The sequence below is a fragment of the Tiliqua scincoides genome, chromosome 5, assembly GCF_035046505.1.
Source record: "Tiliqua scincoides isolate rTilSci1 chromosome 5, rTilSci1.hap2, whole genome shotgun sequence".
Taxonomy (NCBI): domain Eukaryota; kingdom Metazoa; phylum Chordata; class Lepidosauria; order Squamata; family Scincidae; genus Tiliqua; species Tiliqua scincoides.
Genome location: NC_089825.1, coordinates 29,205,605 through 29,225,919, shown reverse-complemented (window position 1 = coordinate 29,225,919; position 20,315 = coordinate 29,205,605). Strand labels below are relative to the sequence as shown.

General features: G+C 41.6%; 1 protein-coding gene across 7 annotated transcripts in view; it reads left to right on the top strand.

Annotated features, from left to right (window-relative positions):
* Positions 1 to 20,315, top strand: part of ICA1 (islet cell autoantigen 1) — a 77,233-nt gene that overhangs the window by 35,122 nt on the left and 21,796 nt on the right. For all 7 annotated transcript variants that reach the window (XM_066627864.1, XM_066627860.1, XM_066627866.1 and 4 more), the window contains 7 exons: positions 5,175 to 5,300; positions 5,495 to 5,593; positions 8,626 to 8,720; positions 11,635 to 11,684; positions 13,266 to 13,340; positions 13,444 to 13,485; positions 19,252 to 19,530. In XM_066627864.1, coding sequence (XP_066483961.1) covers positions 5,175 to 5,300; positions 5,495 to 5,593; positions 8,626 to 8,720; positions 11,635 to 11,684; positions 13,266 to 13,340; positions 13,444 to 13,485; positions 19,252 to 19,530 — 766 coding nt within the window. The remainder of the gene's footprint in view (positions 1 to 5,174; positions 5,301 to 5,494; positions 5,594 to 8,625; positions 8,721 to 11,634; positions 11,685 to 13,265; positions 13,341 to 13,443; positions 13,486 to 19,251; positions 19,531 to 20,315) is intronic.

Genomic DNA, 20,315 nt, shown 5'->3' with positions numbered 1-20,315 from the left:
TGTTGCATAGAACTGTGATTTAAGTAACAGATATTGCTTTTCGGAGGAGTGTGGAGTATACAGGTAGAACACTTGGTCCAAATCACAGTTGGTCCAAGATCATGACAGCTGCATTTGGCCAGGCAGCTAAACGTTTTGGCTAATACTTAGTAATTAGAATTCAGCCTCCTCCACCCTATCTTGAGGTCTCCTGGCTACCTCTCCAAGGCTGCATATACACACGTTCCTAGTTTTTCCAAAAATAGTATCAGATGCAACCTGCTTGATAGGAAGTTTGGGAGTCTGAAGGAGGAAGCTTGGTGGTGCAGGCTTTTTTTTGTGGCAGAGAGAGAGAGAGAGAGAGAGAGAGAGAGAGAGAGAGAGCCCCTCTACTGAGAAAGGTGGCTATACCCCCAGATGGGTAAAGCTGCTTGATTGGGAGGTTTCAGGTACTGTACATTGAATTAACCATTTGTGTAATCATGACCTTAGTTTTTTGGTGGTCATATGTCAAATGCTTTTTTTAAAAAAGAAAAAAGAAAAAAAAAGGAAAGTTATCCAGACTGTGAAATAGGAATTAAATTTCTGCCTTCATGGACGGACATTGCTGTTGTAGTAACAGTTACTTCCTGAATATTCTTGTGCTGCAGAATCTTACATTTTAATGCTCTCTCTGTCCCCTCATTATGTCAAATTGGAACAATGGAAAGAGCAGACTCCCTCCCCCCTCAATATTGTGAGGGCAGACGCAAGGTGGAGTTATGACTTTATGGATTTCAAGTATATTTGGATGCCCAGTGCACAAATTGGACTAATGGCATGTCTGGACTGTGAAGTAGGAGGAGTGGGCAGGAGGTGTGGCTCAGTTGGTAGAGCTGCCGCCTCGTATGCCTGAAGATCTGAGGCTGCCAGTTCGAAACAACCGGAAGTACCCGAGAACTGACGACACGCTGATATACTGATGAGCTGACCCTCGGTGGCAGAGAGGAGTTGTCGTCAAGTGGAGTGTGGGAGGCGAAGGGCCAGAGAGAGGCCAGACCGGGAAGGAGTCCAGCTGGAACAAGGAGTTCTATGAAAGACTAGAACTGTTCAATTGTAAAAATCCCTACGGGGGTTTAGAACAGCCTGCCTATGTAAACCGCCTTGGATTAAAGTCTGAGGAGAAATCTGACGACCACAGAAAGGCGGTATATAAATACCTGTATAAATAAATAAGTATGGCTTCAGACTTTTTTTTCCAGTTGAGATTGATATTTTTAGTTAACATGAATGTTTTTGTTCCACCTTTTCTGTAATTTGTAGTAAATTGCTTCTCAACATCGCCGCACATGTCAGAATATTTCCTATGCGTTAACACCCCAGATTACATCTACTCCAGCCTCACTCTGACTCTTCTCAGGGATAAATGTATCTTAAATTTCTTCAGGCTCATACCCTTTTCAATAATCGTTTCAATGTCCTTTGGAGTAACCTGATTATGAGCAGTTTGCAAAGGACATGCACTATTTTAAAAACTCTCCATTTAGACTCTCCTTTCATTTGCCCTCATAAGGTTGCATGTGTCTTTCAGTTGTGGGAATATCAGTATTTAGAGATGTAAACAGTTAAGATCCAAGGGTAGAAATGGCCTGCTAGCCTAGCCAGCTGTATGTTTTTTTTTTCTTTTTTTCAGTCGTTCTTTGTGTTTTGAGCAGAAGAAAGGAGATGAAAAGTAAACCACATTCTATGTTTGCAATTAATTCATAGAGCAAAAGTAAAGCAGATGGAGCACATTAGGTATGATCCCAACACTCCACAAAGGCCTGAAAGCGAGAGTGGCAATCTTAGCAAACTTCTTCTGTAAACAACATCCGTCCAGCAGCTGTGTTCCCTTTCTGTTTACTCTTCCACTCATCCCTTTTTTCTTTTCTATTTCCAGCTGCATTTCATGTTTGTCACATAGTTCTGTAGCAGATCCATTAACTGTGCATGTTATGGAAAGAAGAAAGATTCTATCTCCTTTCCAGTTTCGCTTTATATTGTATCCTGTTTGTTATCCCTCTGCTTTATAAAGTCCGAGCATAAGCATTTTCTCAAAATGGCTGCTGACGGAGCACTATGTCAGCAGCCATTTTATAGCAACAACCCAGTCTTGCATAAGATTAAGCTGTGATGCTCTGTTTTGTTAACACTGGAAGCTGGAGGATCTAAGTGGCAGGGCATGGTTGATGCTTATAAAATTTTACATCAAATGGGGAGAGAGAGATTTTTTCCCCTTTCACAACATAGAACTAGGTTGTCATCCGATGAAGCAGATGAAGGAAATAATACTCTAGGACATAATCAATCTGTGGAATTTGCTACCACAGGATATGGTAATGGCTATGGATTAGACTAATTCATGAAGGACAAATCCATCCATGGGCTTCTAGCCGTGATGCCTATGTGCTACCTCCAGATTAAGACACATCTCCTTAGTCATTATGGGGAAATTTAATGTAGTCTAGATAGACCTTGCTCTGAAACAGCAGAGTTTTTCTTTGCCTTCTTTATTTGCCTAATTCTGTAAAGTTAGTTATACTGCAATATATACTTTTCCAGTATATATTGGAAAAGGAGCATCAAGTGTGTGTGTGAAATTCTTCCAGGTGTAAAAATACTTGATGAAGATTGATGAAGTTAATATTAATGCTGGGTGTCATAGTACATCACCTTCCATTTGGAAACTCTCAATATTTAGCAAACAAGTCAGTATCTATTCACCTTTACAGTAAGGGAATAGCAATAGCTATCGCAGGATTCATGTATACCAGCATAGATCCTGATCCAACAGATGGGTTACTTTCTCTCCTCCCTCCCCCCCTCAGGATGACATCATTAGCTATGAATTACTAAATACCTCTATTATCATTCAGTGGTTGGATCACAAGGACAGTGCTTGGATCAGGCATTAATAAAGCTAAGAGAAGATGCCCAGACACTCTCTTCTGTGACATTGTCTGAGATGCTATCTGTGGAAGTACATCTGGGAAATCTTTATAGATTAACACTTCAGAAAATTGGGGGATGAGTTGGGGGCAGAGAACTTTTGAAAATATTTCATTGCAATCGGTCATATTTACTTTCTAGGGCTTCTCTCTGGGAACATGCCCAATGTCTATTTAGGGTGCAATGCTAACCCCTTATGTCAGTGCTTTCCAGCACTGACATAAGGGCAATGCAGCTCCTAGGTAAGGGAACAAACATTCCCTTACTTTGAGGAGGCCTCCATGAATGACACCCAACTGCAGGATACAGCTCATGTCCCATTGGCTATGCCAGTGCTGGAAAGCACTGATGTAAGGGGTTAGGATTGCGCCCATAGTTGTGTAAGTATAGTGGTTAGGGCAGCAGTTTTCAACTAGTGTGTTATGGCACGCTGGTGCTCCGCCCATGGTCTGTAGGTGTACTGCAGGAGCTTGGGAGATGGTTATTTATTAGTAGGACCATTGGGGAATGTCAGTTGTTAAAAAACCAATGGTGTGTCTTGACAATTTTGGCACCTTGTCTGTGTGCCAGGAGATGAAAGAGGTTGAAAAATCTCTGGGTTAGGGGATTGGGACCATTGCGTCTGTATGGGAATGTTTAGTGAATTACAGTTCAAAGTGTAAAGGGCTTCTTGTTTTTTGAAGTTGCAAGACTTTTCAAAAACCAGTTTTGGCTCCTGCTGATGTACTGTTCTGAACTGTGTGCCTTATGTTCTATTTTGACAAGTTGGATGCAAGTTGTACAACTTAGGGAACCTCCTAAGCACAAAACAGAATCCAGCGTTTTAATAATGCTAAGTACTGGCATCTTTTCCTGGCTTGGCAGAGGAGAACATGTAGCAGTTGGTAACACAGCAGTGCATTAAGTATTATAATAACCAGTATTGACACAAAAAGCATATGGTCTTATATTATGCATTGGGTCAAGCAGAGCTAATGTTCGTCATCCTTTCCTGTTTATAAATGGTTCTTCCTTAATCAGAGACAATAGTTATGCCATAGAATAAACTCTTTCTCTTAAACAATAATAGTTTAACAATTTAACAATAATGGTTGGCTAAGCTTGTCACGTGAGGATTTTTTTTGCAGTACAACATGAGAGAATAGTAGACTGAAGGACATTGATTTAATTTTATTCTTCACAAAGGCATCTATAGTACTGCTATAGTTCGTGTCTGTTTGAAGTGCATGGGGTTGCTATTGACTAAGTACTGAAGTCCTGGGACGCATGGCATATGGATGAGGCAAATTCTTTTTTTTAATCACTCTCACTTGGCTAAACCCTGCATTTTGAAAATTAAAATGGCAAGATCTCAATTTCCATTCTCTGTAGTCTTACAGGGTGAAGACATGAAAGTAGGCAGCTTACATAGATAGATATAATTTGTACTGCTTTCTTTCTCTGCTGTTATATTAAGATTTCTGTGCTAAGCCAGACTACTTGTAACTAAGTTCTGTTTAAATAAATGGTAGTTAGAGCAGATTCACACTTCCCACAATTTTGAACTTGGGTACAAAAAAAATACCTAAGTGGCACAATATGGTACCATGGTGTATTCACCATTAAATAGTTGAGAACCAGGGTGGTGTAGTGGTTTGGGAGGTGGACTTAAACCTTGAAGATCCAGGTTCGAATCCTCTCTCAGCCTTAAAGCTTCCTGGGTAACCTTGGGCCAGTCACTTTCTCTCAGCCTCACCTACCTCACAGGGTTGTTGTGAGGACAAAAGGAGGAGACACAACTCAGCTCTTTGGAAGAAGGGCGGTATAAAAATTTGAAAAATAAAAATAGATAACGGTTAACTGTGGTATCCCCACAGTAAACATGGTGCTCTGACAGTCCTTCATGAAATTCTACCCCTGGAAATTTTATTTATTTATTAGATTTATATTCTGCCTTTTCCCCGAAAGGCACCTAAGAATACAGGCATCGATATTTATTGGCTTAAAAGCTTGTTCTTTTTTTTTTCTTGTCACAGACAACCCAATGCAGCTAACATTCATAAAGGCAAGCTAAAGAACAAAATAAAACAATGATACTATTAACACAGTGGTACAAGTAATGAAAATAATGCCTTATAATGTACTAGCCATGCTAAGAGTAGGTTTTCTGTGATCTTCTATGGAGCTCTTATTCTTTCCAAAGTCTACCTTTCAAGGACAACAGTATAAAATATTATTTGTATTGATAGGTCCAAGCGCAAGTCCGCCATACAAAACTAAACTTTGACAAACTGAAAACAGATGTCTGTCAGAAAGTGGATCTTCTTGGAGCAAGCAGATGCAATCTTCTGTCTCATGTGCTGACAACATACCAGGTATCCAAAATGAAAGCATCTAAAAACCCCAGAGTTTCTTTTAGTAACCTGTGCACCAGTAATACTGGTGTACCAGAGCAATAAACTTTTCAAAGCCATAAGGGTAAGATTTGGGATAAAAATGGTGTGATGGTGTAGAAAATCACCCATATGTTAACTCCTGAATGTTGAATTCAGGTGTTTTTCCCTTACAGACAACCCTTCTTCATTTTTGGGAAAAAACATCTCATACCATGGCAGCTATTCATGAAAGTTTCAGAGGCTATCAGCCATATGAATTCACTATGTTGAAGGTAAGGAATATATTACTGTCTTTTTCTTTTCTGCCTAGTATGTGGAATGACATTGATAAACACAAGAAATGGACATGGATCTTTATTGTTGAATGTTTTCTTGCTTTGGAATGGTCATCGATAGTTAGAGAGTGAGGGTACACTCCTAACCAGGTCTACTCAGAAGTAAGTCCTATTATGTTCAATGGGAAAGTGAGGTTAGGATTGCAGCCTGAATGTACTGCTAGATCTACTCATTATCAGTTGCAACCTGGCACTTATTTGGTCCTTAGCTAGAGCTCTTGTAACTTATACAGTGCCATCAGTGTGCATGGTGCTTAATAATGGGAGAAAAGACAGGTCCTTGTTCCAAGGAGTGCATAGTCTAAAATAGATGCAAGAATGGCGGTGGGGGGGGGGGGATAGAAATGCCAGGGTGCACGGAGAAGTCCATTTTCTACTCTGGCCATAAGCAGTCAGTCACTCCTTATGCACAGAGGTGTATCAGACTACATAGTAGACTTTGAATTGGAGCTAGACTGTGGATGGAAGTTGGTTCCACAGTGAAGGACATCAGGCAGGCTTCAGGTCAAGAGCACTGAGTACACACTGCTCTTGATTTTGAAGCTTTTTGGCTGAGCACTGCTGCAGCTGAAGCAATAGAGAAAATCTGGACTATGCAAGCAGTGGTCTTTGCTTTGTTATGCTCATCTGTTTCGGAACATTGGTATAAAGCAGGTAAATGATAGACCTGTTCTTGCCCAAGAAGGATTTTTGGGCATCTTAGCCATTCTTACACAGCTGGCTCCTTAAAAGATATTATCAAAATCATTTCGGTAGACGAGCATCGTACAACTTTTCCACGTGCATGAATTGGTAAGATCAGTTGGTAATTGCAACAGCATGTGATTTGGAAGCAGTTGTTGCTGAAGCTGAGCAGTTCTGGTCTAGGTTAGTCCCTTGGATGGGAGACCACTTTAACGCCCATTGAAGGACATGAGTTAAGTATTTACATGATTAAGTGGCAATTGCACCCTTGGAAATTTATTCCACTAAACAAGACCAACCTTAGGAGCTGTGGGTCCCAGTGCAAAACATTTTTGCCCCTACTGACCAGGACGAGTGACTGTGGCGATCCTGGAGCAAAGCACCTAGAAGTAGGTGGTGGTGATGTAATGATGCTTCTGAAAAGTCTAATTTCTGGCCATTCAGACCAGGGGCAGTCAGGAGGGCCATCCAGCAGCAGTGCTCTGCTCACCATGCTGTTCTCAGAATGCCTTGGCCTGGAATCTTCCATGCCAAAGCATTCACTACAAAGTGAGGTGGTGGTTACGGGCACTCCTCCTCCCCCCAAGACACGGGGCATGATTGGGTTCAATTGGCCCAAATCGCCCTAAGGCCAGCCCTGCTACTAAAATTACCAGTCCACAAAAATGTATAATTTCCTGTCCTATTTACATATATGTATAAATTATTTGTGGGTGAAAACCATTAACTTTCCTGAAGCTTCTTTGGCTGGGTAATTTCCTTAATAAGAATGTTGGCATTGTCAGTTCCCATAATTTACCTATCTAGAGAATAAATGTTTCTCTTAGGCATCTAATTCATATAAATATTTGTGGAAAAAGCATATTTTAATGGGAAAAAATGAAATTGCATGTTTGTTAACTTAGTGCCTCAAAATGCCAAAAGGTAACACAAGAACAAACATCTGTGTTCGGCTAAAGAAAGATCAACATTTTATTGGCAGGACTTTGCAGTGCCTCCACTAGAGAATCGGCCTGTTTCACTGTGGAGAAGCACAAGTTAGATAAGAGGGAATACTTTCCACTTGGCACACTGACTGGAATTATAACTCTTGTGGTAGATATTGTTGGAATGCCCAATTGTGCCTCACTTGATTTTGTTGTGTTACCCCATCAATTTCATAAGATTGCTAAATACTACTTTTAAATATTGTCTTTACTAATCTTGTGCTTGAAGAAAATGTCTTAGTGGCAGGAGAAAACAATAAAACATTTTAAAGTGCTCCTGCCACAAACCTAATTCTGAAGAGTGGTAACCTCCCCTCCCTTATCTAAAAATACAGAAGGAAGAATGAGCAGAATTAAATCTAAATCTCTGTTCTCATCCTCACACCAAAAAGTTTCACTTTAAATGGGCTGAAAACGAAACACTAAACTTAAATACGTATTGGAAGAACAGTGTAGATCTTTTAATACCCTGATCAGCTCCTTCAATGAATGATCAAAAATGAAATACACTTGGAGGTGATGCAGCTAAGAAACCTCTAAGCAACAATTCATTATACATGGTATATAAATCTCAGGGATTGCATTCCAAGATTCTTCTCTAGGCTGTTTTTTGGGTCCCCCTGTCTTCAGAGGCAAGATAGATGATGACTCATGTCAGATTGTCCTGATTGTGGAACCGTAGCTCTACCTATTGAGGATGACCCTGAAAAATTGAATATAGGATCCAGTTTGCACTTTTGCCATTATCCATCCCCTCTTCTGTCTTTTGTGGGCCAGCCGTGCATCTAGACAAGTCTGGTGTGTGTATGGAGCCGCTGGCCATTCCCACTAGCAACTGAGCTGCCCATGATGGCAGCATTGCTTTTGTGCTGCTGCAACTGGACCTACAGAAGCATATTACAAGATCTGCTGCCACAGGTCCTTGACACATAGTCCTTGACACATAGTACACACTAAGCATTGCAGAACATGTCTGCTCACTTGCTAGAATTAGGATACAGATGTTTTCTGTATGTCCTACGGCATCCAAGGCACATTTTTAGGGCTGTTCTGCCCATTTTCATTCTGTTCAGGTCTGTTCTGTTAGTAGATTCTGATTCTGTTAGTAGATTTTTATCTGCTGGCCTTTTCTTATTCTAGGAACTCTCTTTGCTTCCTGTTCAAATTAACTCTAAATAGTTTTGTGCACTTTTGAATCTGTTTTGTGCACTTTTTGAAGCTGCTCAGTCTTTTTTCTCAGAGTTCTTATTTTTCTGACTTTGTGTGTTCTTTTTCATATCTGATTGTTGGGCGAGCTAGAGCTTACAAGAACCCGTAAATAAGCTAACAGAGAGTGAAGAAAAGGAGGATGTATCGCAGTCTGAGAACACCAAATCCAATGAGCAGCAGAGTCAGTAAGTTCTGTTATATACATCTTGTAATAAGGTGATTTTTGAATGCTGTTGGGCTTTCAGATTCAGTTTAACTTTGGCATTGTGTTTATATTTCTAATCTGAGCAGTAGATAATACAGACCTAGTCTGAAGTGCAGCCACTAAAGGTTTCTTGCTAAGCCTTCCCCAGCAGTAACTTATAACCGCCTTGCTTATGTGAACTGATACATCTTCCCCTCTCCAAAAGAGTAGTTTTTTCAACTTGGGTGAGATGCTGCCAAAGAAAGACAGAGGTGTTCCTAGTGAATAAGATAGGCTGTAAAGTTTGACCATGGGTCCATCTAGCTCAGAACTGTCTGTACTGTCAGTAGCTCTCTAGGGTTCAGACTGGGGTCATTCTGAGACCTACCTTAGGAGCATATTGAGTCCAACTGTGAGCCCGTGTAGAGACCCCTAAGAAAGAACAGGGTAGAAGCTTAGAGTTGCGGCCCATACAACTCTGCACAGGAAGCTGATAAGTGGCTCTGAGGATACTGACATATGGGGATTGGGAGTAAGTGGCCCTGCCCATGGGAAAGGGATAGGAGGAAGGCGCTTGGCAGTTACACATTAAGCACTGCAGAACATGTCTGCCCACTTGCTAGGAATACGATACAGGGTTTTTTTCTGTATGTACTGTGGCACATAAGGCACATTTTTAGGGCTGTTCTGCCCATCTTCACTCTGTTTCAGGTCTAGTTTAGGGGCAGGAGCGGATTCCCCCTAGTTTCTAATTGTTAGCGACTTGGCAGACATGATAAAAGAAGCTGTAAAGAATGTCTGGTGTACTGTCTGGTATGTACCTTGAGATAGCAAATTCCCTAGGAGTGGAGCTGTCCCTGTGGGAGGAGGAGGCAGAGATAACACCAGCCTATACCTTGGTGGAAGAGCACCTGTTTTGCATGCAGAAGGTTCATGTTTTGCATCCCAGGTTCAATCCCCATCATCTCCATGTAGAATAGAATTTCCTATTGAAACCTCTGCTTGTCAGTGTCAACTATCCTGAACTGAATGGACCAATGAACTGACTCTATATAAGGCAGCTGCCTGTGTTGCTAATGCTAATTTTTGTAGATAGCCATTTTCGCAACCGCACTGAATTTGTCATTTTTTAGATGCTAGTGGAATTTTATCAGGATCTGTTCATGTGCATAAGAAAGTATGAAGATCCCTGCTGTATCAGACCAGAGACCTATCTGGTCGAGCATCCTTTCCCAGAGTGACCAACCAGTTGTTTCTGGGAAGCCCACCAAAAAGAGATGACAGCGCACCCCTCTTCCACCATTGCTCCCCTGCAAATTCAGCAACTTACTGCCTCTGAAGGCAGTATGGAGCAAGAGAACAGTATTTAATTAGCTGCATACAGAGCTGTAACCTGGGCTTTTGGCACCCAGGGTAGCAATGCCATAATGCCACGCAGCATCATAACATCATTCCGCTGACTGGTAAAGCAATTGGAGTGCATGCTCTGATGCTACCTTCCAGCTGACACCCGGGGCATGCACCCTGTTTTGCCCCAGGGATGATACACCACTGGCTGCATAAAAGGAATTCTCAGTGCTTCTACATAGTCCCTACATGGAGCCTCTTCCTAGATAGTTTCAGCAATGTTTCTTCCTAGTTTCTAGTAGCTAGTTTCTAGTAGCTAGTAGCTAGTTTAGTAGCAAAGTTTCTTCCTAGTTTCAGCAATGAAGACACTTCTGACAGCCATAAGGAGCCCCAACCAAGAACAGGAACAAATTTACTAATTCCAACATTTATTTTGACCTGGCTTATTAAGTTGCTCAAAATGTGGATGAACTCTTTTCCCCCTACTCCCACATGCATAAATGGATTTAGTAAAGCAGTACTGTTCCTGAGCCTGTTTGTTTTTTTTCTTCAGTTTTTCCTTCCTTCTGTCTTGCTTCAGAGTTTCTTTCTAAACACTTCAATCAGTGTTCCCCTTCTAGATCTAAAGGACAGCTGATCAGATAAGATCATAGTGTGACAGCAAGTGTAGTATAGCAGTGATCCCTGCCAAGCCAGTACATTCCCTTGCCATGTAATCAATCCTTGTGCTTATTCAGTGGCTCTGCAGGCCACTTTGCACAAGGTCAGAGAGAGGAGTTCCTCTCTTCCTCCAAACAGAAAATGAAATAATCTCTCCTCTGATGCTCAGAAGAAAAGCAAAAAGAGTTCTCCGATATCTGGACTGTCTCAGGGAAGGCACTTACAGATGTTTTGAGTTCAGTTGAAATTTATGCAGCATTTTACTTGTTTAATTCTATGATTTTTTTTTTACCCTGCCTTTCTAGAAAATAATCTAGGTGGCTTACAAACAGTAAAACAGCAGCAATCTGCAACTGTGTGTAATTGCCAGATTCACAAAAGTAATGGTGGAAATAGAGAGACTTTTTACTTGGACGGAGTCCCCAAACTCTCTTTAGCACAATCCTGTTTCAGAGAAACTCAGATTTCAGGCAAATCTGCCTAGATAAAGAGACCAACCATCCTACCCTTCAACCCACCCTGCTCCTCTGAGCAACATGTCTAAGCAGTGCCCTTCCACTCATTGCTGTAGCTTGTTGTGGTTTGTGATGTTGCTTTGCTATGACACTTGGTAAGTGCCGCATTAGGTGTTAAATAACTGGAGCATAAAGACTTAATATTTGACCTGGGATTTGTGCAGAAAGGGATCCAACCTCCAGTATTATCAAATGCACCAATTCGCACATTTTGGTCTGTAGTTTGTTTAGGAAAACCCCAAGTCCAGTATCCTTGGAATGTCAGAATATATGGATGGATCCCACAAGGTTGAAAAGGGAGGAAGACATCCATAACATTGTTCTTCCCCTCCCCCACACTATGATATACCACAACATAAAAATTAAACTGGCATTTTTTTTTCTCCATTTAAGGTTGATTTCATTGGATGATGAAAGCCACACCAAGGAATTGGCCAACTCAGGTAATTTTATATTGTGTCTTTCAGATGCCAAGGGTGATTTATATTTCTCAGCTATCTTAATATTTGCACTGTGCATCTATTTTTGTACTTGCAGCATTCTCAATGAGACAATGTAATATAAACCAAAGTAACTCTTGCAAGCTACTTTGGTTCGTATTGCATTGTCTTGCTGAGGGTATTTTCACACCAGCTCTAGAAATCTAAACATGTGAAATTAGTTAGTAGCTAAATAAAAATAAATTATTATGAATTGGTATCCACTCACTCTGTATATCCTTTTTCCTGCTACTACTGCTTGATTTATTTATTTAGAACAGTGTTTCTCAAACTCTGGATTGGGACCCACTTGGTGAGTCATGAGCTAATTTCAGATGGGTCCCCATTCATTTCAATATTTTATTTTTAATATACAATTTATATGTATTATATATGTAATATATGTATTAGACTGGTATGTGACTGCATTTGGGGAAATCTTTCAGATCTGTACTTTTAGCAGGCTACTATGTATATGCTTTTAACAATGATATCAGTGGGGCTTACTCCTGGGTATGTGTGGATAGGATTGCAGCCTAGGATTGTTAAAAAATTTTCTGCTTGATGATATTGCTTCTGATCATGGCATCACTTCCAGTGGGTCATGACAGATTCTCATTCTAAAAAGTGGGTCCTGACACTAAAGTTTGAGAACTACTGATTTAGCACATTTAAATTGAGTAGTGACTCGATTTAAGTGTTGGGTCACTGCTCAATGGTGCAGTAACCATCGCATTGCAAAGTGTTGCCTCTGCCGTGAACTTACAGATGGCCTCGGAAACATTGCACACTCTGTCGGTAGCCATTTTGCAACTGCAGAAGACTCTTCCACAGTCATAACACTCTATTCCCAAAAGCCCATTCCAGATTGAATTGGCCTATAAATAATCTTACAGGGTTTTTGTACTGATAATGTCAGTATAGTAAATGTGAAGCATTTTGCATACTCTGAAAGCATGATACTAATGCCAAGTATTAGCAATTGCAATCTTCTAACTGAAGATGCTGTTGGTTAAGTAATAGCTCTAGTGCAGGATGGGTATATCATCAGGGTCCAATATAGGGCAACCATACGGGGTACAAGCCATGATGTGTATGCGCAACCTCCTGATTTTAGAAATGGGTTATGTCAGCATGCCAGATGCAAGGGAGGGCACCAGGATGAGGTCTCTTGTTATCTGGTGTGCTCCCTGGGGCATTTGGTGGGCCGCTGTGAGATACAGGAAGCTGGACTAGATGGGCGTATGGCCTGATCCAGTGGGGCTGTTCTTATGTTCTTAACCTATTGCCAGCACTGCTTATTGGCACAGTGTTTCTAATTGTGGAACATGTTATACTGTGGTGGTGGTGGTGGTGATGATTATATCACATGGATAATTATACCATGAAATCTTCTTTTGCTAGAGAGTTTTATGAGGCCCCTGGTTAATTGCTTGTCTGGTGTGGTTTCAGCTTAAGTAAGACAGTTTGATAGTGCAGGTGATCAGACTTTGATGTGCATTCTATATTTAAAGCTATGTTTCTTCTGGATTTGATTTGACCTAGTGAATATTTGGGCAGAAGATACAAAGGACATCCTGAGTACGTTTGGAGAGGACATCAACCACAGAGAGAATTCAGGTGTGTTTCTTAGACTAAAGATAATTGCATCATTGTAAGTATTAAATATATAGAAGAGGCAACCAATCAATTACATTCTTTATACGTTTTCCTTACTTTTTAGGAGCTGTAGACGACTTATTAGACTTGAAGCCAGAGGAAAATGGTATGTAATTTTTTTGCCTGACTGCTTTTAACAATTTTGCAGAGTCACCAAATATAGTATAATTTAATCTTTATATCAGCGGTCTTCAACCTTTTTCATGCCACAATCCCTATAAATAAATTAATCATGAGACTGGGAATGCACTGTCGATCTGCCTCCATCCCAGGACCTTATCCTGCCACCACTGCCACTGTAACCTCCCACTCCCTGCCCCCATAATGCCCTTCCAGCACTGCCCTCCTAGTACTGTTCACTGTAACCAAATATTCTTATTAGCGAGAACAGAAAAAGTTACCATGAAGCCTGACACTATTTAACAGCTATTTTAGCACTGGACTTAAGAAGGATTGTGCAGGACTAGGGCACAATCTCCTGGTTCCTGAAAGGGTATACCAGATGCATCCCCTCTTTATCTGGTGGTGCTCTAGTCCAGGGGTCTTCAAACTTTTTCATTCCCGTACATTGCCGCAACCCCTCAATTAAGTCTTCATGACCCCGTTTGGGCCGGACCCCAAGTCTGAAGAACACTGCTTTATATAATAAAAGCTAGCTATTTTCAATGTGTTCATTACTTGCTATGGGGATCTAAAAGAACAGTCACCTCTGCCTGTGGGCTTTCAATATGATAATCAGGTTAGAAAAGTATCCCTTTCTGAACTGTTAGTGATGCTAATAGAGTTTGTCAGCTTCCTTGATGTCAACCATGATTATAGGCAGCAGGTGTTCTTCGACTGAGCTTTTAACCAAGCATACTTTGCCAACTATACTTCAGTAATCCTTTGTAAGTGTGTGTTTATGGGTGTTTGGCAGTGAACTAGTGCTGACAGTTTTGGGGGGTTAATGTGAGATTTCTTACGTCCATCTTTGTGCTATGTTGCTGGTACCTGTCCAAGGGCCCCATGTTTGATTGTGACACAGAGAAGTAATTCAGTATTTCTGCTGTTCCCCTCATACTTATTGCACAATCACCACTCTTGGAGATTTACCATGTATGGGAACCCTTTGGCTCTCCAGCTTTTTGACATGACAGGTTCAAAATCCCTACTCGGCCACAAAGCTTCCTAGGTGACTTTGGGTCACTCATTATCTTTTAGCCTCGCCTACTTCACAGGGTTGTTGTGAGGACAAAAAGAGGGATGGAACTATGTATGCCATCCTGAGCTCCTTGGACAAACGGCAGCACAAGAATGTGACAAATAAAGTTAACTATTCAGATAACATGTTTTATTATTAGTTTGCAAACAACTTTGGCATAGGTGTACATCAAGAGAAAGTGGTGGTGAATAATATTCTCTTGTTGAAAGATTATGAGAGCCAAGAATGGTTTATGATAAAGGATTGATTTTCTGTTGGAAAAGGGAATGGTAAGGAAATGTCTAACCAAAACAAAGAGCAAACAGAAAGGAAGGGAGCATTACAGCAAAATATATGAGCTTATTGGCAAGAATAAACACATTGGCACTTGGTAAGGAGCTCTTGTATTTACACATAGCTGCAGTTTTAGGATTCAGAGAAATAGTTTGCATATCTTATACCACTGTATCTTGCATCTTCATGCAGCAAAGGCAATATAAAATAACTGTATATGGTAGGCTTGCTCTTTGATGTATTAGGGCCAGAAATTTTTCCCCTATTGTGATAAAAGTAACTTTGCAGCATAGCAGAAAACTGGTGGCATGTCGATGCTCTTAATATCTGTTGTCACTTCATTATTCCCTGCCAGACGTGAAATTTCCTGGAAGTGAAGCAGGCTCTGCCTACAGCATTAAAACCCTGTGCGATATTTTCAGGCCAGGGGGGCAGGATAAGAGGTGCTGTATGGATTTGAGCTGACAACAGAGTTGCAGCGTTTCATACCATTGTCGTCTTGAATGTCATGTAGTTTGGCGGTCAACAAGAGAGTTTTCTAAGACAGTTGCTCTTAGTTTGAGAACTGTGGGTCGCCTTGTGAAGTGAGTCGCCTGTGAAGTGAGCCATCTGTGATGCCACCTATTCACGGCATGCACTTTGCTGTGACTGGCCATGGCTTACTGTCCCTGCATTGTGATTTTTCTGGCTGTGATGAACTGCTAACCGCAGAGTGAGGTAGTGGTTAGGATGCCAGACGTGGCTTGCTAGGTGACCTTGGGCCAGTTGCTATCTCTCACGGCCTATTCTAAAAAATGTTTGTGAAGATAAAATGTGGGGGGGGGGGAACATGTTTGTGGTTCTGAGTTCTTGGAAGGAAGGACACTATAAGAATGTAATAAACAAAACATCATGAACCAGAGAATATATATACATACACATACACACACACACACACACACACACAAATTATTATAAATTAAATATATATAATAATTCCATCCATCCACCCACCTACCTCCATCCATCCATCCATCCATGCTTTTGTAAATGCCCAATTCATAGAACGTTTGGCATATTGCAAATAAATAATAATTCTTAATGCTATTAAAATGCATAGCACCTGTGAACTATTTCTTTAACCCAGCCCAACAAAAATCCTCCTCTGACAGCGCCAGCAGGACCCTACTTGGAAGTGCCTGGCTTCTGCCGGGTGTTGCACAACATTGTCATGTGCTCTGGAACCTCCAGCCAGTGCTGTGAAGCCACCAGCTCTATTGCTGGCAGCCACACGCATGGGCTGGAGGCCAGGCCATCATCTGCTGGCACAAGGTAAGGTGGCACTGGGCATAGGTGGTTGGAAGGCAGAGACTGGGGTGCAGAGGGGTGTATGTTAAGGGCAGGAAGGGGGTGGTTATTGGGGCAGCAGCTTTGCCGATATCCTATCCCCATTCCTGGCCTTGATCCACCTACCTAGGTCTCCTCAGCCTTGTACCAGCAAGACAGTGGAAGCAGATCAAGGTACCAGCAAGACAGTGGAAGCAGATCAAGGTAGACTCATCGGGGCAGTGGAGGCTTCCCCTGGGGCAAGGGAACAAATGTTCTCTTACCTCAAGGAATCCTCTTGGGCTCAAAACCCCCATGCAGGATGCTGGCGACATGCCATTGGCATGGCTGCATCAGCAGGGGAGGAAGTAAAATTGGATTAGACTGTGGTTTAGACTATTATCCCAAGTTTACAGGTGCGAAGCTACAAGAGAGTGGCTGGTCTAAGGCCACCAAATAAGTTGGCAGAGGTGAAATGTTGTGGTTGTGGCAATCCCAGTACTGTTGACTCTTTAAGGCTACAATCCTATCCACACTTTCCTGGGAGTAAGCCCCATTGACTATGGGACTTGCTTCTGAGTAGACATGCATAGGATTTGGCTCTAAGTAGTTGGCCATTCTGGAACAAGTGTGCAAACTGTAGGGGAGGTTCAAAGACATAACCTGTCTAAATTCAAGCCTTAGATCATCTTGAGTCTCCATGTGGTTATTTGGTAAAAGCTTTAAGTTGCTACCTCCTTTTACCCGAGGTGGTTCTGTTCATAGTCCGTAGTGTTGACTCATAAGCTTGTTTAAAAGTCAACTCTGTCCCTGCCTCTCCTCCTTCACACCCCCAGTTGCTTTACTCTGTGTTGTTCTGCTCTTTTAAAAGAGAGCTTTTCACAGAGGACAGTCGCTTTTAAGGAAAACCTGCTGTTGTGAGTATAGTGACCTTCAAAAGATGTGAGTTTCAAAAGATTCTTTCATTTCTGTACTTTATTTCCAATATGCCCAGCTCATTGCAAATGTTTATGATCTCTGCTGTTTCATGAGTGGTGAATTTCCTGTTCACACTAGACCACCTGCCCAATTGAAGCTTTACTAAGTAAAGCTGTCTGTAATGTGTGTGTTAACACTTATTTGTTGTAAGTCACTGATAGCACAGTGATGCAACAATGAAAGGAAACCTAATACAAAAACTTCCAACAATACCTACTGTTACATTAGTTGGGGCAGCTGTAGAGCACAAGATGGAAGTGCTTTCAGGCCTGGCTGGACAAAATATGCCAGACTGTACACAATCCCCTGTGCTGTTTGTTGGGACTCCAGTGTTTGCTCCTGTCCTCCTACTGCATTTCTTGCTCCAGAAAATGAAACTGGACTCGCAAAGAGCAGTAAAACTAGGAAAAGACCGGTTGGGATCCTGGGCTGTTGCATTGAAATTGGATGTGCAACCCTCCGTGACACATGCTGAAAGAGAGGGTGTAGGGCAGGAAAGGCACACTGTTGTCACTGCAAATGCGAGGATCCATTTTAGGATCGTGTTGTCATTTTCAGATGTGCAATTCATAATTTTATTGATAAGAGCATCAGTATTTCCTAGGGGGGACCCATACATGGCTCACTCTTCTACAATATGCTTCCTTATGAGGAAGTGGAATCAAGATTGGCCAGGTCAGAGGTGCAAACTGGTGTGAACCTACAAGCTGTGAAATTGGATGATGGATCTGTTTGAAGTAGAAGATACTTTATTTCTCAGTGTTGCTCCAATATGGTTCAACTTCCTTCCTTGGGCAGATGGTGCTCGGCTCCATAGGGGCTCCAAGAGGTCAATTGTAATCGGAGCCTCAATCTTTGTTTTACTGTTCTTGTTTTACTGTCTAGTTGCTGTGCATTTCCTAGTCCCCTAATCTGTTGAACCTTGTCCTAAGAGAACTCCCTCTTGGAGACTGTTCAGAACTGTACTGCAGACACGATGCCATCACTTTTTGCCATTCTATTTTTACCTTTCAACTTAACTGACACTTGATCATTGGGTTCAACTAGGAAACTAGAACCATTGCTGTTAGCTCTTCTACAGCATGCTATCATGCTATCGTGCCAGCAGCTCTTGCAGGAGGCATGCTTCCTAGAGAAAAAGGGTAAGGGATGCACTGTGGTTGAGCAAGTTCTCAGGGCAATGTTGGACAATCTCTTCCCATAGAGTGTCTGCTTCCTTGTTTCCCTGTTTCCACTACGTGTTTTCACTATGCAAGCCCACTTGCATTTAGACTCTTTCCTAGAAGGGAGGGGGAAAGTAAAATGATGGACAAATGATATGCTTCAGTAACTTGGTGGCTTTGCTGTGCGGTGGTCCCAATGGAGTACTCCCCTTGTTAGTAGTTCCCCTTAGATCTAGTAGTATTCTTTTATGATATGTTCCTCCACTGGTGGGGATGCCATTACTTTGCTTAGGGTAGATATCTGTAATGCTGTCATGCATGACTGTGGCTGGCCAGGCACTGTGGCTTGCCATTGACCATCTTATCCAATTCCCTCCACTGTATGGACATACGGTCACAGTATATATAGATATATATTTGTTTTTTCATCTCATCGAACTCTGATCCAGCAGCATGAGTTCTCCCCCTGCCCCAATAAAGCAAATGCTCTGTCCACTAGAAGCAGCATATCCATTAAAGAAGCTCTCTGCTTGCTTGGTGATCCATCATAAACTTTCTTGCTATAACAAGAAATGTCATTGGTCAAAATGTTCTTTTGTTTATAAGTTCCTCATATGATGTTTGTTTGCAAAAATAAGGGGAGTATCATAGTGAAAGTGCCTGCATTTCAGCAACTGTCAAAGCTTTGTTGCATGAACTCTGGCATTGATTGTGGTTAGTTTGAGAGGTGAGAAGTCCTAACTGTCCAGACAGAAAACTAAAATGAATCTCAAAATGTGTGAGGTGGAAGGAGCATTTAAAAAGTTACCTAGTTCAGCTGCTCCCCATTCATGGAACTTATTACTCCTACATCAATCCTGGTGGATATCTCATTCTTTAAATAAGATCTGTTACTTTGTTTCCTTTTTTTTTTTTACTTATACTTATATTTTTGGTGGTCCTACTTTTTCAGCAGCATCAAAGGACCCACTCGCAGACTCACTGAAACCTGAAGCTACTGATAAGGACGATATGGTATTGCTGAATGAAATTCTCAATGCATCATCTTTGGATGATGGTGAATTCAGCAGGGAATGGACAGCTGTCTTTGGAGAGGATCCAATTGCTGACATGGCCACAAACTCCTCCGTAGGAGAAATGGAGACCAATCAGTCATCGTCTTCTTCCTCAGGCTTTCTTCCTTCTCAGCTTTTAGATCAAAATATGAATGATTTACAGTCCTCCCTTCAAGGTAATTTGTTTTATTGCTAATGTTGGAAACTTTTGAGCAAACCTGTTGTTCAGCAAACTTATCCTTTCCACCTGTGGTTGGCAACAGGTTTAGCCAAATTACCATTCTAACATTGATTACTGTGATTGATTGATTATACATATGTGTGTATGCCTGTGCATGTACAAATTCCTGATTCAAGTGATCTCTTAAACCACAAGAAAGAACTGAGCACAAGTGCTTAAAGTTCGGCATGGCATTTTAATGAACATCTAAACCAGGAATTGCTGTCCAAACCAGCAATCTCCAACCATCCTCTCTTAAGCTGCTGCTATTTCTGCCACCTTTTCCCATCATTTCCAGGTCACCTCCCCATCCATTAGAAGAAAGAAGCAAAAGTAGTGGTATGAGAGAGTAGTAGTAGTGTGATAGAGGTACAGGTGAAGGCTATTTATCCATGTTAGTTCCATTCCGTGACTCAGCGTGATTAACAAAAAATGCGCTGTGCTAAATTCCATAAAGTTACGCAAATATGCTGCAACCTGACACTTCCGGATGGAAGGAAACTAAGGCAGCTGTTCTCAATCCCTGCCCCTCCGCTCCATGCTCAGCCCTCCCCGTTGCCAGCGACCCGGCTTCTTTCACAGTTGGGATGCTGATCTTTTAAGAGTCCAGTCCTATGCATTTCTACTCAGAAGTAAGCTTCATTCCAGTCAATGGGGCTTACTCCCAAGAAAGTGTGGAGAGGATTGTAGGCTATATCTCATGCTTTGCTTGGTGGGAAGGCTTGCTTGTGTTGGTGATAG